This window comes from Salmo salar, unplaced genomic scaffold (genome assembly GCF_965601325.2).
Source record: "Salmo salar unplaced genomic scaffold, fSalSal1 ptg000129l, whole genome shotgun sequence".
In the NCBI taxonomy this organism is placed as follows: Eukaryota; Metazoa; Chordata; class Actinopteri; order Salmoniformes; family Salmonidae; genus Salmo; species Salmo salar.
The window spans coordinates 512826-533702 of NW_027675318.1; the positions used below are offsets into that span (position 1 = coordinate 512826).

The following is a 20877-nucleotide window of genomic DNA, read 5'->3' on the forward strand; positions in this document are numbered from 1 at the left end:
CTATGGCAGCCGTAGGAAGTGTCACGGGACAGCTAAGATCCTCACTCTTCAATAAACAGAGACAAGAAGAACGACACCTTGTCAGACAGGCCACTTCCTGCATGAAATCTTCTCAGGTTTTTGCCTGCCATATGAGTTCTGTTATACTCACAGACACCATTCAAACAGTTTAAGAAACTTTAGGGTGTTTTCTATCCAAAGCCAGTAATTATATGCATATTCTAGTTACTGGGCAGGAGTAGTAACCAGATTAAATCGGGTACGTTTTTTTATCCAGCCGTGAAAATACTGCCCCCTAGCCATAACAGGTTAACCTGTTAGGGCTAGGGGGCAGTATTGACACGGCTGGATAAAAAAAACATACCCGATTTAAGGAAGTGATTGAGGTGGAGACTTGGTTTGGGGATTCCAACCTATGGCTGGAATGGATTCAGTATACAGCTAGATCAGTAGCTAAAGAAGAAGGTTATGCCCCCCCGAGAGGGGGAACCTGATCCTAGATCATAATGAATCAGATTACAAGGAGAGGGGGACCTGATCCTAGATCAGAATGAATCAGATTACATGGAGAGGGGGGACCTGATCCTGGATCATAATGAATCAGATTACATGGAGGGGTGGACCTAATCCTAGATCAAAATGAATCATATTACATGGAGAAGGGGGACCTGATCCTAGATCATAATGCATCAGATTACATGGAGAGGGGGAACCTGATCCTATGTCATAATGAATCAGATTACATGGAGAGGGAGGACCTAATCCTAGATCATAATGAATCAGATTACATGGAGAGGGGGGGACCATATCCTAGATCATAATGAATCAGATTACATGGAGAGGGGGGACCTGATCCTAGATCATAATGAATCAGATTACATGGAGAGGAGGGACCAGATCTTAGATCATAATGAATCAGATTACATGGAGAGGGGGGACCTGATCCTAGATTATGATGAATCAGATTACATGGAGAGGGGGTACCTGATCCTAGATCATAATGAATCAGATTACATGGAGAGGGGGGGACCTGATCCTAGAACATAATGAATCAGATTACATGGATAGGGAGGACCTGATCCTAGATCATAATGAATCAGATTACATGGAGAGGAGGGGACCTGATCCTAGATCATAATGAATCAGATTACATGGAGAGGAGGACCTGATCCTAGATCATAATGAATCAGATTACATGGAGAGGGGGGACCTGATCCTAGATCATAATGAATCAGATTACATGGAGAGGGGGGACCTGATCCTAGATCATAATGAATCAGATTACATGGAGAGGGGGGACCTGATCCTAGATCATAATGAATCAGATTACATGGAGAGGGGGGGACCTGATCCTAGATCGTAATGAATCAGATTACATGGAGAGCCGGATATATACACTGCTCAAAAAATAAAGGGAACACTTAAACAACACAATGTAACTCCAAGTCAATCACACTTCTGTGAAATCAAACTGTCCACTTAGGAAGCAACACTGATTGACAATACATTTCACATGCTGTTGTGCAAATGGAATAGACAACAGGTGGAAATTATAGGCAATTAGCAAGACACCCCCAATAAAGGAGTGGTTCTACAGGTGGGGACCACAGACCACTTCTCAGTTCCTATGCTTCCTGGCTGATGTTTTGGTCACTTTTGAATGCTGGCGGTGCTTTCACTCTAGTGGTAGCATGAGATGGAGTCTACAACCCACACAAGTGGCTCAGGTAGTGCAGCTCATCCAGGATGGCACATCAATGCGAGCTGTGGCAAGAAGGTTTGCTGTGTCTGTCAGCATAGTGTCCAGAGCATGGAGGCGCTACCAGGAGACAGGCCAGTACATCAGGAGACGTGGAGGAGACCGTAGGAGGGCAACAACCCAGCAGCAGGACCGCTACCTCTGCCTTTGTGCAAGGAGGAGCAGGAGAAGCACTGCCAGAGCCCTGCAAAATGACCTCCAGCAGGCCACAAATGTGCATGTGTCTGCTCAAACGGTCAGAAACAGACTCCATGAGGGTGGTATGAGGGCCCGACGTCCACAGGTGGGGGTTGTGCTTACAGCCCAACACCATGCAGGACGTTTGGCATTTGCCAGAGAACCCCAAGATTGGCAAATTCGCCACTGGCGCCCTGTGCTCTTCACAGATGAAAGCAGGTTCACACTGAGCACGTGACAGACGTGACAGAGTCTGGAGACGCCGTGAAGAACGTTCTGCTGCCTGCAACATCCTCCAGCATGACCGGTTTGGCGGTGGGTCAGTCATGGTGTGGGGTGGCATTTCTTTGGGGGGCCGCACAGCCCTCCATGTGCTCGCCAGAGGTAGCCTGACTGCCATTAGGTACCGGGATGAGATCCTCAGACCCCTTGTGAGACCATATGCTGGTGCGGTTGGCCCTGGGTTCCTCCTAATGCAAGACAATGCTAGACCTCATGTGGCTGGAGTGTGTCAGCAGTTCCTGCAAGAGGAAGGCATTGATGCTATGGACTGGCCCGCCCGTTCCCCAGACCTGAATCCAATTGAGCACATCTGGGACGTCATGTCTCGCTCCATCCACCAACGCCACGTTGCACCACAGACTGTCCAGGAGTTGGCGGATGCTTTAGTCCAGGTCTGGGAGGAGATCCCTCAGGAGACCATCCGCCACCTCATCAGGAGCATGCCCAGGCGTTGTAGGGAGGTCATACAGGCACGTGGAGGCCACACACACTACTGAGCCTCATTTTGACTTGTTTTAAGGACATTACATCAAAGTTGGATCAGCCTGTAGTGTGGTTTTCCACTTTAATTTTGTGTGTGACTCCAAATCCAGACCTCCATGGGTTGATAAATTGGATTTCCATTGATTATTTTTGTGTGGTTTTGTTGTCAGCACATTCAACTATGTAAAGAAAAAAGTATTTCATAAGATTATTTCTTTCATTAAGATCTAGGATGTGTTGTTTAAGTGTTCCCTTTATTTTTTTGAGCAGTATATAATATACCCTACTATTTTTTAATATTTAATATGCCATAAACTATTGTTTTTTTAAAGTTTCATTAATTCATTGTAATTAAGTTAATCATTATGACACACCCCTCTCTATTGTCATTGGTTGCACTAATTGCACTGTTCGTCTACATAACCTGGTTCAAGTATTGATAACATCACCCTGAAGAAGGCATAGTGATGCTGAAACGTTGGTAAATACCCAATAAATGACTGGGAGTTTATATATGGAGTGTGCGACTCTCTTTATTTTGATAGTTCATAACTCTTATGTATTTGCCATCTTTTTGTGTTTTTCAGGCAGCCTGGGAAAGAACTGAAAAAACTCACTAAAGAGTCAAGACAGAGACACCAGAAAGACCCAAGAAGACTTGGATGCAGCATCTGAGGACAGAGAGGGATGTTCAGAACTCACTCAGTCTGGTAAGTTGGTGAGGGTAGACTTGGAGGCTGCTTACCTGACATGGAGGAAGTCCCCCCCCCCCATTATGTTGGAACATCATGTTTATTTGTTTGAATCTTGTCTTTGTTTGTGATCAGGTTAGAAGAGAATGACTCCTCAACCCAAGAGGCCCTGGAGCAGCTGTGATCAGGTTAGAAGAGAATGACTCCTCAACCCAAGAGGCCCTGGAGCAGCTGTGATCAGGTTAGAAGAGAATGACTCCTCAACCCAAGAGGCCCTGGAGCAGCTGTGATCAGGTTAGAAGAGAATGACTCCTCAACCCAAGAGGCCCTGGAGCAGCTGTGATCAGGTTAGAAGAGAATGACTCCTCAACCCAGGAGGCCCTGGAGCAGCTGTGATCAGGTTAGAAGAGAATGACTCCTCAACCCAAGAGGCCCTGGAGCAGCTGTGATCAGGTTAGACTCCTCAACCCAAGAGGCCCTGGAGCAGCAGTGAGAGAGCAGCAGTGTGGAAGTATTTGGGGAAATTTAAGGAAGGTTTCCTGGAAAAGAGGATTGACTGTTATGTAAAGGGTCAGAGCCACTGAGAGGACAAAATATTAAGGATACCTTCCTAATATTGAGTTACGCCTGGTCAGTTTGTCATGGAATTAAATGTGTCCTTAATGTTTTGTGTTAATTACATAATAATTATACATTTATGATTGAAGGTTATGAGAGAACCCCCACATCACTAGCTTCTCTTTATTCAACCTGCCATCTACCCACCTGGGGACTGAGGGTTATGAGAGAACCCCCACATCACTAGCTTGCATGTTTTGCAGCCTTGTAAAGATAAGGAGGGGACGACTGGGAGGCAGGTTGGCATTTATTGTCATGAATCTTGCCATGGAGGCAGTTCAGCAAAGTATTCCCTAGCTGGCACAGGCACAAAGTAATACAATCCGATTTAAATCCTAACCTCAACCCTAACCACACTGCTAATCCTTCCCTTAAATTAAGACCATAAAACAAAATTATTTTCCACAGCCAATTCTGACTTTGCAGCTGACATATCTAGAGGAAATCGCACAGTTCTGCCTCCAGGTCAAGATTCATGACAAACGTCAACATGAGACAGGGAGAAGTAATGTAAAAATCAATAACAAAATTGTTTTCACAATTAACATGCTTTTTCTTGTTTCAAGTATGTTTTATTATGAAAAGTACAATATAACCATGTATACTTGTACAACTATGGAGCGTATGTCCACTTATAATTGTACAATTTGTTTTTCCAACATAAAAGACAAGAAATGATCACATTGGTATTTTAACGGTGTTATTGTAAGAGTTTAAATGTTTAAACAGAGGATACATCTAAAACAGGATAAAACAAGTGCAGTATGTTGTGAGAATGTTACTTTAACGTCGACTCATAACATCACACTATAACTTCATGGGAGTCTTGTGGAAAGACTGCATGTTGTTTTGGGTGGATTGAGTGACGTCTTCAACATTTTGCAGAATATTCCGGTAATATTTTCACCTCTTGTCGGCTGCAGACATTCATAAGGAGTTCCAGTAGTTTATTTGCCATTTGCAGGTATTAAAAGTAATACATACATTGTAATTCCTTGTTGGATCTCTCTCACATACAGGACAGTACATACCAGAGGAGGCTGCTGAGGGGAGGACGGCTCATAATAATGTCTGGAACAGAGTGAATGAAATGGAACACATGGAAACCACGTGTTTGATACCATTCCACTTATTCCACTTTAGCCATTACAAGCCTGTCCTCCCTAAATAAGGTCCCACCAACCTCCTGTGGTACAAACACAAACAGTAAAATATATCATAATAAATGCAAAGTGGTAAAAGATCAGAAAATATTACAAGCCTGTCACGTGTGAGTGTTCAGTGTGTGTGTTTAGTGTGTGTGTGTCCAGTGAGTGTGTGTGTCCAGTGAGTGTGTGTGTTCAGTGTGTGTGTGTGTGTATCCAGAATGTGTTTGTGTGTGTGTCCAGTGTACGTGTTCAGTGTGTGTGTTGAGAGTGTGTGTGTCCAATTTGTTTCCATTGTGTGTGTGTGTGTGTCCATTTTGTGTCCAGTGTGTGTGTGTGTGTCCAGTGTGTGTGTTGATTGTGTGTATATCCAGTGTGTGTGTGTGTGTGTGTCCAGTGTGTTTGTGTGTGTGTGTGTGTCCATTTTGTGTCCAGTGTGTGTGTGTGTGTCCAGTGTGTGTGTGTGTGTCCAGTGTGTGTGTGTGTGTGTGTCCAGTGTGTGTGTGTGTGTGTGTCCAGTGTGTGTGTGTGTGTGTGTGTGTGTGTGTGTGTGTGTGTGTGTGTGTGTGTGTGTGTGTGTGTGTGTGTGTGTGTGTGTGTGTGTGTGTGTGTGTGTGTGTGTGTGTGTGTGTGTGTCCAGTTATTATTTCAGGGACACTGAAGAGCCAACATAATGAACCCTAAACCCTGGATAGAGGGGCTCAGTGAATGTGGAGGTGAATGTGATCAGGTGGGTCAGTGTGTCAGAGGAGGCTCTATAGAAGGACAGAGTGCCGGCTGGCCAGTCCAGATACACTCCTACTCTGTGGGGGCTGGAGGAGGGGACGTCTATGGTAGTGGAGTTATTATTATGCCAGGCAGAGTAACTGTCGTCATCGCAGAACAGACTCCAGGACTTGTCATTGTATCCAAGACAACAGTCATCACCCCCTCCTCTCCTGCTGATTCCTTTATATGTCACTCCTATACCAGCCCCATTCCCACTCCACTCTACCTCCCAGTAACAGCGCCCAGTCAGACCCTCTCTACACAGCACCTGACCCCAGTCCTCAAATCTCTCTGGGTGATCAGGATATGGCTGCTCCTCTCTCCTCCATGTCACCTTTCTGTTCTCCTCAGACAGAGAGAGGCGTCTGTGTACTGTGTTTAGGTCCAGTGTGAGATCACAGACATCTGATGGATGAAACCAGACACAATATTAGAAATAAACATCATTCACATTAGAATGTTAACTCACTTTTCACTAATTCATTTAATGTAGATGTTTCTAGGTATCAAAAGGAGAAGTTAAGGTGACTTGAGACTTGTTGAATGATCACATGTTATACTGTATGGTAATATAAAAACAGACTTATTCACATTAATTACACACAAACACACAAACACACACACATTGTCATATCAACTCTTTGTAAACATTGGTGTCCCTGATTTGTGCTTCTGTAGAACTACAGATTATATTTAATATGACCAAGTCAGTAATGATGGTGGTCTTTGACTTAACTTGAATTAAGACTTATTCTTAGTCATATTCTTCACAGCAGTCAACACTCACATTTTCTAAGTCCAGGTTTCATTGTGAACTCTCCACCATGTTCCACACTGTAGCGGTAAGCAGAAGAACAGACAGTCATTGAGGGATACACCTGAACTCACACACACACACACACACACTGGACACACACACACACTGGACACACACACACACACTGGACACACACTGGACAAACTGGACACACACACACAAACACTGGACACATATACACACAGGACACACACACATGCTGGATACACACACACGCTGGACACACACACACACACACAAACTGGACACACACACACACTGGACACAAACACACACACACTGGACACAAACACACACACACTGGACACAAACACACACTGGACACAAACACACACACACTGGACACAAACACACACACACTGGACACAAACACACTGGACACAAACACACACACACTGGACACAAACACACACTGGACACAAACACACACTGGACACAAACACACACTGGACGGACACACACTGGACGGACACACACACACAAACTGGACAAAAACACACACAGACACACACACGGTCAAGCGTGGTAAGAACGTTTTCAGTGTTTGTGTCCAGTGTGTGTGTGTCCAGTAAGTGTGTGTCCAGAGTGTGTGTGTATGTGTCCAGTGTGTGTGTGTGTGTGTGTCCAGTGTGTGTGTGTGTGTGTGAGTCCAGTGTGTGTGTGTATGTGTCCAGTGTGTGTATGTATGTGTCCAGTGTGTGTATGTGTCCAGTGTGTGTGTGTGTGTCCTGTGTGTGAGTTTGTGTGTGTGAGTTCAGTGTGTGTGCGTGTGTGTCCAGTGTGTGTGTTTATGTGTCCTGTGTTTCACACACACACACACAGGACACATACACTGGACACACACACTGGACACTGGTCACACAGTCAGCATATAACTTTGTCCAAGTGGTGGTCAGAATGTTTGTATTACCTAGCCTGAAAAGTCAAACATGTCTGATATGAACATTGACATAAACCCTCTACATACTTGAGTTTCTCCAGTCTGCAGTGTGGATCCTCCAGTCCAGCAGAGAGCAGTCTGACTCCTGAGTCTCCTGGGTGATTGTAGCTCAGGTCCAGCTCTCTCAGGTGTGAGGGGTTTGACCTCAGAGCTGAGACCAGAGAAGCACATCCTTCCTCTGTGACTAGACAGCCTGACAGCCTGCAAAGAGTCAAATCATTTTAAAATCACACTGATATTCTTTGGAGGTGAAAATAGTGGCAGTATATTTGTTTCTACATTTTCAGATATATCAGTGTCCTGAAACCTGCCATATCTATTCATAAATGAATATATAATTATTAGAAATGACAAATTATCAAAGTATTGCTTATAGATAGAAAAATATATAGTACAAATATTTGAGTCGACTGACCAGACCAGTTTAAAAGCAGTATATTTGTTTCTACATTTTCAGATATATCAGTGTCCTGAAACCTGTCATATCTATTCATAAATTAATGTATCTTTATTTTAAATTATCATATTACTTGTAGAGAGAAATATGTACAGATAGAAATGTATAGTATGAATATTTGAGTAGACTGACCAGACTTGTTTAAAAGCAGTATCAGTCAAAAGACAGACAGTGAGGTATCAGATTTAGATTGTATTGAGAATACAGTCCACACCATATCTATTTTGACAGTGAAGATAACATTTTAAATGTGGCTCTAAACTCCAACATTTTGGATTTCAGATCAAATGTTTCATATGAGGTGACAGTATATAATGTCACCTTTTATTTGAGGATATTTTCATACATATCTGTTTCACCATTTAGTAAAATAAAAGCAGTTTATGTACCTAGTCCCCCCATTTGAAGAAGTCATAAGTATTCTGACCAATTCATTTATATTGTATTAAAGTAGTCAATAGATTAGTGTTTGGTTGTAAACTAGTTGTTTGCATTTGCAGTATGTTTTGGTTGTGTTTTGCCCAATAATAAAATGGTGGATGATGACTGGATTAATATTCTGTCTAAGTGAGTAGATAACAGGTTTCTAAACACTATTACATGAATCCTGATGATGCCATGATTACTACAAATCATGAATGAATCATGAATAGTAATGATCAGGAAAGTTACAGAGACTACAACAAAACATGCTAACCTCTCACCATTACCAATAACAGAGGCTACAACAAAACATGCTAACCTCTCACCATTACCAATAACAGAGACTACAACAAAACATGCTAACCTCTCACCATTACCAATAACAGAGGCTACAACAAAACATGCTAACCTCTCACCATTACCAATAACAGAGGCTACAACAAAACATGCTAACCTCTCACCATTACCAATAACAGAGGCTACAACAAAACATGCTAACCTCTCACCATTACCAATAACAGAGGCTACCACAAAACATGCTAACCTCTCACCATTACCAATAACAGAGGCTACAACAAAACATGCTAACCTCTCACCATTACCAATAACAGAGGCTACAACAAAACATGCTAACCTCTCACCATTACCAATAACAGAGGCTACAACAAAACATGCTAACCTCTCACCATTACCAATAACAGAGGCTACAACAAAACATGCTAACCTCTCACCATTACCAATAACAGAGGCTACAACAAAACATGCTAACCTCTCACCATTACCAATAACAGAGGCTACAACAAAACATGCTAACCTCTCACCATTACCAATAACAGAGGCTACAACAAAACATGCTAACCTCTCACCATTACCAATAACAGAGGCTACAACAAAACATGCTAACCTCTCACCATTAGCAATAACAGAGACTACAACAAAACATGCTAACCATTACCAATAATTGTGTTTCTTCCATTTGCGAATAATCGCACCAAATGTTGTCACCTTCTCACCAAGCTGCTTGACGATGGTCGTTTAGCCCATTCCAGCCTTGTGTAGGTCTACAATCTTGTCCCTGACATCCTTGGAGAGCTCTTTGGTCTTGGCCATGGTGGAGAGTTTGGAATCTGATTGATTGATTGCTTCTGTGGACAGGTGTCTTTTTTACAGGTAACAAGTTGCGGTTAGGAGCACTCCCTTTAAGAGTGTGCTCCTAATCTCAGCTCGTTACCTGTATAAAAGACACCTGGGAGCCAGAAATCTTTCTGATTGAGAGGGGGTCAAATACTTATTTCCCTCATTGAAATGCAAATCAATTTATAACATTTCTGACATGAGTTTTTCTGGATGTTTTTGTTGTTATTCTGTCTCTCACTGTTCAAATAAACCATTAAAATTATAGACTGATCCTTTCTTTGTCAGTGGGCAAACGTACAAAATCAGCAGGGGATCAAATACTTTTTCCCCCCACTGTATATGGGGCTTTGGTGACAAAACGGATGGCACTGTGATAGACTGCATCCAATTTATTGAGTAGGGTATTGGAGGCTATTTTGTAAATGACATCGCCGAAGTCGAGGATCGGTAGGATGGTCAGTTTTATGAGGGTATGTTTGGCAGCATGAGTGAAGGATGCTATGTTGCAAAATAGGAAGCCAATTCTAGATTTAACTTTGGATTGGAGATGCTTATAGTGAGTCTGGAAGGAGAGTTTACAGTCTAACCAGACACCCAGGTATTTGTAGTTGTCCACATATTCTAAGTCAGAACCGTCCAGAGTAGTGATGCTGGACAGGCGGGTAGGTGCAGGCAGCGATCGGTTGAAGAGCATGCATTTAGTTTTACTTGTATTTAAGAGCAGTTGGAGGCCACGGAAGGAGAGCTGTATGGCATTGAAGCTCGTCTGGAGGTTAGTTAACACAGTGTCCAAAGAAGGGCCAGAAGTATACAGAATAACACCAATAACAGAGGGGGTCTGATCTTTGTGCCTCTGTAACTTTCTCATTCATCATCATTAACGATTCATTCATGATTATTCATAATCATGGTAGCATCCACATGAATGTAGAAGTGTTCTGAAACATCTTCTATTCTTACTGACAATACAAGTGAAGTGACTCCAAAATGACAGGACATTATTTACCATTGAGTTTCTATTAGGAAAAAACACAATCCAAAACACAACCAAGACAATCTGCAAATGCATTCAACAAGTTAGTAGAATCACAAGCTTGATGTAATCACTGCAGGCATGGAATATGGGACTAAATACTGAACTTATGACTACTTTAATACAATATAAGTGAATTTATCCGAATATGTACAACTTTTTCAAATGGGAGAACTAAATACATAAAGTGCTTTCCTTTCTTAACAGTAACACAGCTATGTATGAAAATACCCTCAAATAAAAGGTGACATTCTGTACTGTCACCTAACACAAAACATTCTATCTCAAATCCAAAATGATGGAGCATAGCACCACATTTAAAACTGTAAGCTTTACTGTCCAAATACATATGGTGTGGACTATGTGTGTCTGGTAAACACATGTGGATCTGGTGAACAGTTATCACTTGTTGACCAACTACAGGAATACTGACCTCAGAGTCTCCAGTTTACAGTGGGGATTCTCCAGTCCAGCAGAGAGCAGCTTCACTCCTGAATCCTTCAGGTCATTGTTACTCAGGTCCAGCTCTCTCAGGTGTGAGGGGTTTGATGTCAGAGCTGAGACCAGAGAAGCACAGCCTTCCTCTGTGACTCCACAGCCTGACACCCTGCAAAGAGATCATCATGACTTCACAAACACACTGTTAATTTAACGAGTAGTGTAGAAGGACAATGGCAGATGCATTTGGTTTATTCTCTCAAACAACATATAGATTCATCTTCTGTCTCCTAGAAATGTATGTTCATATTGATATACTAATGTGAAAATCAATGCATTTATTCAATATGTTATTCAATATAATATTATAATACATATTTTTCTCTAAACTTAACCTCACTGGGGTAGGGGGCAGTATTTTCACATCCGGATGAACAGCGTGCCTGTAGTAAACTGCCTGCTACTCAGGCCCAGAAGGTAGGATATGCATGTTATTAGTAGATTTGGATAGAAAACACTCTGAAGGTTCTGAAACTGTTTGAATGATGTCTGTGAGTATAACTGAACTCATATGGTAGGCAAAAACCTGAGAAAAAATCCAACCAGGAAGTGTGGAAATCTGAGGTTTTTAGTTTTTCAAGTGATTCCCTATCCAATATACAGTGTCTGTGGGGTCATTTTGAACTTCCTAAAGCTTCCACTAGATGTCAACAGTCTTTAGAACGTTGTTTCATGCTTCTACTGTGAATGGGGAGAGAATAAGAGTGCTTGGAAACAGATGACTGAGAAAATGACATGAGCTCAGTGGCTCGCGCCCCCGTGATAGTTAGCTGTGTTCCTTTTCATTTCTGAAGACAAAGGAATCGTCCGGTTGGAATATTATGGAAGATTTATGATAAAAACATCCTAAATATTGATTCTATAAATCGTTTGACATGTTTCTACGAACTGTAATATAACTTTTTTGACTTTGTCTGAACTTACAGCGCGAGCACAGTGCATTTGGATTACTCGACTGAACGCGAACAAAATGGAGGTATTTGGATATAAAGATGAACTTTATCGAACAAAACAAACATTTATTGTGGAAATGGGATTCCTGGGAGTGCATTCCAATGAAGATCATCAAAGGTAAGTGAATATTTATAATGTAATTTTTGTCATTTTTGTTGACTCCAAAATGGCGGGTATCTGTATGGCTTGTTTTGATATCTGAGCGCTGTACTCAGATTATTGCAAAGTTTGCTTTCTCCGTAAAGCTTTTTTTAAATCTGGCACAGCGGTTGACCTCTCTTGGTGTCACGTCCTGGCCAGTATAAGGGTTAATTGTTATCGTAGTTTGGTCAGGACGTGGCAGAGGGTATTTGTTTTATGTGGTCCGGGGTGGTGTTTTGGTAAAAGGGTGTTTGATTTAGTATTTCCGGGTTTTTGGTTTATGGTCTATGTTTATGTATTTCTGTGTATTCTAGTAAGTGTGTTTCTATGTGGAGTTAATTGGGGTGGACTTCCATTTGAAGGCAGCTGTGTGGTGTTGCCTTTGATTGGAAGTCCTATATTAGTTGGGTGTGTTTGTCTGTGTGTTTGTGGGAGATTGTTCTGTGTTTAGCCTTGTGCCTTGCCAGACTGTCTGTGGATCGTTCGGTCTCTTGTTTGTTGTTTTTGCGTTCGTTTTGATTTAATAGATGTTCAAAATGAACAAACAGAGTCCTGCTGCATTTTGGTCCTCCTTCACCGACGATACCCGTGACAGAATTTCCCACCAAACCAGGACCAAGCAGCAGAGGAAGGAGCAGTGGGATTTTGAGTTGGACTATGGTGAGAGATGGACTTGGGAGATCTTGAAGGGAGAAGGCTCCTACACTTGGGAGGAGTTCCAAGCCGGAAAAGATCGCCTTCCATGGGGACAGGTGGTAAGAGAGAGAGAGGAAAGGTGAAAGGCTGGTATGGCCCGGGAACGTTTCCGAGGAACACGACTGGCGTTGAAGCACGAGAGGCACCCCCAAGACATTTTTTTGGGGGGGCACACGGGTAGTTTGGCTAGGCATAGGAAGAGCCGGAAGCCAGCTACCCGTAGTTATATGGAGGAGCGTATGAGGTGGAGAGCGCACTATCTCACCCATACGCACGCACAGTCCGGTGCGCGTTATTCCAGCCCCTCGCAGGTGCCGTGCTAGAGCGGGCATCCAGCCTGGTAGGAGGATGCCTGCGCAGCGCATCTGGTCGCCGGTACGTCTCCGAGGACCAGGCTACCTAACTCCCGCTCTACGCACGGCTACCATCAGGCCCCTGCACAGCCCAGTCTGCCCTGTACAAGCACCCCGCTCGTACAGGGCTACTAGTTCCATCCAGCCAAGACGGGTTGTGCAGGAGGTAAGATCAAGACCGACTGTGCGCCTCCATAGCCCTGGGTTTCCAGCTCCTGTCTCTCGTGCGGACCCGGAAGTGCGTCAACCCAGTCCGACTCGTCCTGTTCCCGCTCCCCGCACTAGCCTGGAGGTGCGTGTTCCCAATCTGGTACGCCCAGCACCAGCACCACGCACCAGGCTTCAAGTGTGTAAACCCAGCCTCGCCAGTCAACAGTCACTAGAGCTGCCCGCCAGTCAACAGTCACTAGAGCTGCCCGCCAGTCAACAGTCACTAGAGCTGCCCGCCAGTCAACAGTCACTAGAGCTGCCCGCCAGTCAACAGTCGTCAGAGCTGCCCGCCAGTCAACAGTCGTCAGAGCTGCCCGCCAGTCAACAGTCGTCAGAGCTGCCCGCCAGTCAACAGTCGTCAGAGCTGCCCGCCAGTCAACAGTCGTCAGAGCTGCCCGCCAGTCAACAGTCGTCAGAGCTGCCCACCAGTCAACTGTCGCCGGAGTGGCCAGACCGCCCCGAACCGCCGGAGTGGCCAGACCGCCCCGAGCCGCCGGACTGCCCAGACCGCCCCGAGCCGCCAGAGTGGCCCGACTGCCTGGAACGGCCAGAACCGGAGCCACCTCCAGATATAGGTGGGTTGGAGAGGGGGGGTGTAGCACAGTGCCGTCGTTGACGGCAGCCACCCTCCCTTCCCTCCCTTTAGAAAAGGGGACTTTTTTTTGGTGGGGGAATTATGGTTTTGTTGTTTGGGGTTGTTGTTTTTTTAAGGTGCTTCTGGGGTAGCACCTTTAAGGGGGGGGGGTACTGTCACATCCTGGCCAGTATAAGGGTTAATTGTTATTGTAGTTTGGTCAGGACGTGGCAGTGGGTATTTGTTTTATGTGGTCCGGGGTGGTGTTTTGGTAAAAGGGAGTTTGATTTAGTATTTCCGGGTTTTTGGTTTATGGTCTATGTTTATGTATTTCTGTGTATTCTAGTAAGTGTGTTTCTATGTGGAGTTAATTGGGGTGGACTTCCATTTGAAGGCAGCTGTGTGGTGTTGCCTTTGATTGGAAGTCCTATATTAGTTGGGTGTGTTTGTCTGTGTGTTGGTGGGAGATTGTTCTGTGTTTAGCCTTGTGCCTTGCCAGACTGTCAGTGGATCGTTCGTTCACTTGTTTGTTGTTTTTGCGTTCGTTTTGATTTAATAAATGTTCAAAATGAACAAACACAGTCCTGCTGCATTTTGGTCCTCCTTCACCGACGATACCCGTGACACTTGGGCGCTGACGTCCTTCCCATGGTTCACACTATTTCACAGCCAGTGAAAAATCAGAGCGCCAAATTCGAAACCAAAAAATGTCAGAATTCAAAGTTCTCAAACATACGACTATTTACACCATTTTAAAGATACACGTCTCCTTAATGTAACCACATTGTCCGATTTCAAAAAGGCTTTACGGTGAAAGCATAAAGTTAGATTATGTTAGGGCAGTTCCAACACAAGAAAAACCACACAGCCATTTTCCTAGCAAGGACAGGCGTCACAAATACCAGAAATTCAGCTAAAATTATGCACTAACCTTTTACGATCTTCATCACATGACACTCCTAGGACATCATGTTACACAATACATGCATTTTTTTGTTCGATCAAGTTGATATTTATATCCAAAAACAGCATTTTACATTGGCGCGTGATGTTCTGAAAATATTTTGCCTCCAAAACTGCCGGTGAATCAGCACAACAATTTACAAAAATACTCATCATAAACGTTGATAAATATTAAACTGTTATTCAAGGAATTATAGATGAACATCTCCTTTATGCAAACGCTGTGACAGATTTAAAAAAAGCTTCACGTGGAAAGCACACTTTGCAATAATCTGAGTACAGAAAAAGACAGATACCCGCCATTTTGGAGTCATCTAAAATCATAAATAGCATTAGAAATATTCACTTACCTTTGATGATCTTCATCAGAAGGCACTTCCAGGAATCCCAGGTCCACAATAAATGTTGTTTTGTTCGATAAAGTCCATAATTTATGTCCAAATACCTCCTTGTTGTTAGCGCGTTCAGTAAGCTACTCCAAGTGTAGGAAGCGCGGCCAAAATGTCACGACAAAGTCAAAAAAAGTTATATTTACGTTCGTTCAAACATGTAAAACGTTGTACGGCATCAATCTTTAGGGCCTTTTTAACTTAGAACTTCAATAATATTCCAACTGGACGATTCCAATGTCTTGAAAAACGTTTTGGAACACAGCTAACTCTCATGTGAATGCGCGCCAATGAACTCATGTGCTTTCCTGAGTCAACAACTTCCAACTTCCTCTGTTCGCTCTCTGTTCATCATAGACGCCTCAAATAACTTTCTAACGACTGTTGACATCTAGTGGGAGCCTTAGGACGTGCAAAATGAACCCTAAGTCACTGTGTGTTCGATAGGCAATGACTTGAAAAGACTACAAGCACCAGATTTCCCACTTCCTGGTTAGATTTTTCTCAGGTTTTTGCCTGCCATATGAGTTCTGTTATACTCACAGACATCATTCAAACAGTTTTAGAAACTTCAGAGTGTTTTCTATCCAAATCTACTAATAATATGCATATTCAAGTTACTGGGCCCGAGTAGTAGGCCGTTTAATTTGGGTGCGTTTTTCATCCGGCCGTGAAAATACTGCCCCCTACCCTAAAGAAGTTACGGAGAAGTGTATCTATAATTCTTTAAATAACAGTTGTATATTTTACCAACGTTTATGATGACTATTTCTGTAAATTGATGTGCTCATTCACCGGAAGTTTTGGGAGGCAAAACATTTCTGAACATTACACGCCAATGTAAATGGTTTTTTTGGATATAAATATGAACTTTATCGAGCAAAACATACATGTATTGTGTAACATGAAGTCCTATGAGTGCCATCTGATGAAGATCATCAAAGGTTAGTGGTTAATTTTAGCTATATTTCTGGTTTTTGTGACACCTCTCCTTACTTGAAAAATGGCTATCTGGTTTTCTTGTCTAGATGCTGTCCTAACATAATATAATGTTATGCTTTCGCCGTAAAGCCTTTTTGAAATTGGACAGTGTGGTTGGATTAACCTCTATGGGCTAGGTGGGACGCTTGCCTGTGGCGCGATTTTCAAAACCTTAAAAATCCTATTACTTCAATTTCTCAAACATATGACTATTTTACAGCCATTTAAAGACACGACTCTCGTTAATCTAACCACACTGTCCGATTTCAAAAAGGCTTTACAACGAAAGCAAAACATTAGATTATGTCAGCAGAGTACCAAGCCAGAAATAATCAGACACCCATTTTTCAAGCCAGCATATAATGTCACCAAAACCCAGAAGACAGCTAAATGCAGCACTCACCTTTGATGATCTTCATCAGATGACAACCCTAGGACATTATGTTATACAATACATGCATGTTTTGTTCAATCAAGTTCATATTTATATCAAAAACCAGCTTTTTACATTAGCATGTGACGTTCAGAACTAGCATACCCCCCGCAAACTTCCGGGGAATTCGCTAACATTTTACTAAATTACTCACGATAAACGTTCACAAAAAGCATAACAATTATTTTAAGAATTATAGATACAGACCTCCTCTATGCACTCGATATGTCCGATTTTAAAATAGCTTTTTGGTGAAAGCACATTTTGCAATATTCCAAGTACATAGCCCAGGCATCACGGGCTCGCTATTTAGACACCCGGCAAGTTTAGCACTCACCATAATCATATTTACTATTATAAAAGTTTCATTACCTTTTGTTGTCTTCGTCAGAATGCACACCCAGGACTGCTACTTCAATAACAAATGTTGGTTTGGTCCAAAATAATCCATCGTTATATCCGAATAGCGGCGTTTTGTTCGTGCGTTCCAGACACTATCCGAAATAGTAAAGAAGTGTCGCGCGCATGGCGCAATTCGTGACAATAAAATTCTAAATATTCCATTACCGTACTTCGAAGCATGTCAACCGCTGTTTAAAATCAATTTTGACGACATTTTTCTCGTAGAAAAGCGATAATATTCCGACAGGGAATCTCCTTTTCGGCAAACAGAGGAAAAAATCCCAAAGGCGGGGGCGGTCGGGGTCACGAGCATAAGCCCAGTGTCCCTTGATCGGCCACTTGAGAAAGGCGATAATGTGTTTCAGCCTGGGGCTGGAATGACGACATTCTGTTTTTTCCCGGGCTCTGAGCGCCTATGGACGACGTGGGAAGTGTCACGTTAGAGCAGAGATCCTTAGTAAATGATAGAGATGGAAAAGAAGTTCAAGAAATGGTCAGACAGGCCACTTCCTGTAAAGGAATCTCTCAGGTTTTGACCTGCCATTTGAGTTCTGTTATACTCACAGACACCATTCAAACAGTTTTAGAAAATTTAGGGTGTTTTCTATCCATATGTAATAAGTATATGCATATTCTAGTTACTGGGTAGGAGTGGTAACCAGATTAAATCGGGTATGTTTTTTATCCAGCCGTGTCAATACTGCCCCCTAGCCCTAACAGGTTAACGAGAAGTGTATCTTTAAAATGGGATATAATAGTTATATGTTTGAGAAATTTGAATTATGAGATTTTTGTTGTTTTGAATTTGGCGCCCTGCTATTTCACTGGCTGTTGGCGAGTGTGTCCCACATACCCCAGAGAGGTTAATATTGCTTCCTGATGATTAGTTCTTATATGTCATTTTATTTACTCACAGAACAGCCCTGGAGGCTTTGACCACTGGCAGCAGCCTCAGAAGACCTTCCTCTGATCTGGAGTATTTCTTCAGGTCAAACACATCCAGCTCCTTTTCTGAAGTCAGCAACACAAAGACCAGAGCTGACCACTGTGCAGGTGACAGGTAGGGTTTTGAGAGACTTCCTGAGCTCAGGAAGCTTTGGATCTCCTCCACTAGAGAATGGTCATTCAGTTCATTCAGACAGTGGAACAGATTGATGCTCCTCTCTGGAGAGGGATTCTCCCGGATCTTCTCCTTGATGTACTTGACTGTTTCTTCATGGCTCTGTGAGCTGCTTCTTGTCTTTGTCAGTAGACCTCGTAAGTGCTTCTGATTGGACTCCAGTGAGAGGCCCAGAAGGAAGCGGACGAAAAGGTCCAGGTTTCCCGTCTCACTTTGTAAGGCTTTATCCACAGCACTCTTGTAGAAAGTAACTTCAGGCTTGTCGTTTGTTTGCTTTTTGTCAATTAGATTCTCATTGTTGTTGATGAATGAGAGGAACACATATACAGCAGCCAGAAACTCCTGAATGCTCAGATGAACAAAGCAGTACACCTTCTCCTGGTACAGCCCACATTCCTCTTTGAAGAGCTGTGTGCACAATCCTGAGTACACTGAGGCTTCATTGACATCAATGCCAGCCTCTTTCAGGTCTTCTTCATAGAAAATCAGATTGCCATTCACAAGCTGTTGAAAAGCCAGTTTTCCCAGTGACAGAATGCTCTCTTTATTCCAGTGTGGACCTGTCTCTTCTTTCCCAAGATACTTTTCATTCTTCTGTTTGGTATGAAACACCACAAGGTGTGTGTACATCTCAGTCAGAGTCTTGGGCATCTCTTCTGTCTTATGTTTCAGCATGTGTTCAAGGACTGTTGCAGAAATCCAACAGAAGACTGGAATGTGGCACATGATGTGGAGGCTCCTTGATGTCTTAATGTGTGAGATGATTCTGCTGGCCAGGTTCTCATCCCTGAATCTCTTCCTGAAGTACTCCTCCTTCTGTGGGTCATTGAACCCTCGTACCTCTGTCACCTGGTCAACACACTCTGAAGGGATCTTATTGGCTGCTGCAGGTCGGGTAGTTATCCAGAGGAGAGCAGAGGGAAGCAGATTTCCCTTGATGAGATTTGTCAGCAGAACATCCACTGAGGTTGACTTTGTGACGTCCCAACAGATCTTGTTCTTCTGGAAGTCTAGGGGCAGTCGACACTCATCCAGACCATCAAAGATGAACAGAACTTTGTACTTGTTGTAGATGGAGATTCTTGATTGTTTGGTTTCCATTGAGAAGTAATTAAGAAGTTCAATGAAAGTGTGTTTGTCCCCTTTCATCAAATTCAGCTCCCGAAAAGGGAATGAAAATACAAATTGGATATCCTGATTTGCTTTTCCTTCAGTCCAGTCCAGAATGAACTTCTGCACAGAGACTGTTTTTCCAATGCCAGCGACTCCCTTTGTCAGCACAGTTCTGATACGTTTGTCTTGTCCAGTTAAGGGTTTGAAGATGTTGTTACATTTGACTGCAGTCTCTGGTCTTGCTTGTTTCCTGGTTGTTGTCTCAATCTGTCTCAGCTCATGTTCATTATTGACCTCTCCTGTTCCACCCTCTGTGATGTAGAGCTCTGTGTAGATCTTATTGAGAAGTGTTGGGTTTCCTTGTTTAGCGATTCCCTCAAATACACATTGAAACTTCTTCTTTAGATTAGATTTGATTTCACGTTGATAAATCACAGCAAGCTCATCTGAATCTAGAAATAACACAGAGGATATTAATATTACGTCTGTTTTAATAACTACAGCATTGAAGGACTGTTATAAAGTTTTAAATTATAATCATTTATTCTCTTATCTGACTGTATAATTGTGTAAATATTTTCATAATACATTACAGACTGGTGTGACTGATTATATTATTATTTGTGTTATTGATGGTATTATTAATGTTGTCTCTCTCTCTCTCTCTCTCTAAATTAATCACCACAACACATCCCTTATGCTACTTGATGAGGTCACTAGGTGTTGTGTTGAGGCTGCTACAATATCATGGAGTTACACAGCTACTTTAGCTGTACTTTAGCTACAGCTTTTAAATGTTATAAAACAGCATTCAACATGAGGCAGACAGATCTTACATTTCTCCAGTGTGTCAGCAAGCTCCTTCTGGTTCATTTTCCTCAGGACGTGCAGTGTGATCTTCAGAGCCCCCTCTCTGGCACTGCTCTCCTGCTTCTCATCCTCAGCATCCACCACTTCCTCATCCTGCTTCTGACTCTCAAAGCCTTCTGGGAGTTCAGGACTAAGAATCCTCTTGAACATCTTCAGCTCGTTCTTCACAAATGTCATCATTTTCTCTTCAAGCAACTAAAATAAATTATGTAAATAAGTTATGCAAGAGAAGAAATGCTTTCTCATTAACACAATAATGAATAATTGACAGATCAACTTTACTTGAGGAAAACAAAAACAAATGTTCATAACAGGACCACATACACTGAATATAGAGTCCAGGTCTGTTTGATGACTCTGGGAAGACTGACCACTGAGAATCTCTGACTCTGATCTCTCCTGTTGGTGTCTGTGGACAAAACATGAGATTACATCTCCTCATCCAGGGA

At 42.8% G+C, this 20877-nt stretch overlaps 1 protein-coding gene across 2 annotated transcripts; it reads right to left on the reverse strand.

The window, feature by feature from the left end:
- Positions 1 to 4632: 4632 nt before the first annotated feature.
- LOC145866089 (NLR family CARD domain-containing protein 3-like) lies at positions 4633 to 20875 on the reverse strand. 2 transcript variants are annotated; one of them, XM_082970955.1, is made up of 7 exons: positions 20753 to 20875; positions 20395 to 20623; positions 18240 to 20010; positions 11165 to 11338; positions 7709 to 7882; positions 6712 to 6758; positions 5134 to 6329 (listed from the first exon to the last, which is right to left on the reverse strand). In XM_082970955.1, exons 2-7 carry the CDS (start codon positions 20606 to 20608, stop codon positions 5800 to 5802), a joined length of 2910 nt encoding a protein of 969 aa, XP_082827081.1. In that variant the 5' UTR covers positions 20609 to 20623; positions 20753 to 20875; the 3' UTR covers positions 5134 to 5799. The 2 variants fall into 2 exon arrangements, with proteins under 2 accessions (XP_082827082.1, XP_082827081.1); XM_082970956.1 differs by lacking the exons at positions 5134 to 6329; positions 6712 to 6758 and adding an exon at positions 4633 to 4928.
- Between the last annotated feature and the right edge of the window lie 2 nt (positions 20876 to 20877).

Excerpts from the sequence above, each read along its gene's own strand:
- LOC145866089 (XM_082970955.1), bottom strand. The coding sequence starts at position 20,608 with ATGATGACATTTGTGAAGAACGAGCTGAAGATGTTCAAGAGGATTCTT. Across the intron at positions 20,011-20,394 it reads TGCTGACACACTGGAGAAAT|ATTCAGATGAGCTTGCTGTG; the intron begins GTAAGATCTGTC and ends TGTTATTTCTAG. Across the intron at positions 7,883-11,164 it reads TGTAAACTGGAGACTCTGAG|GCTGTCAGGCTGTCTAGTCA; the intron begins GTCAGTATTCCT and ends GACTCTTTGCAG.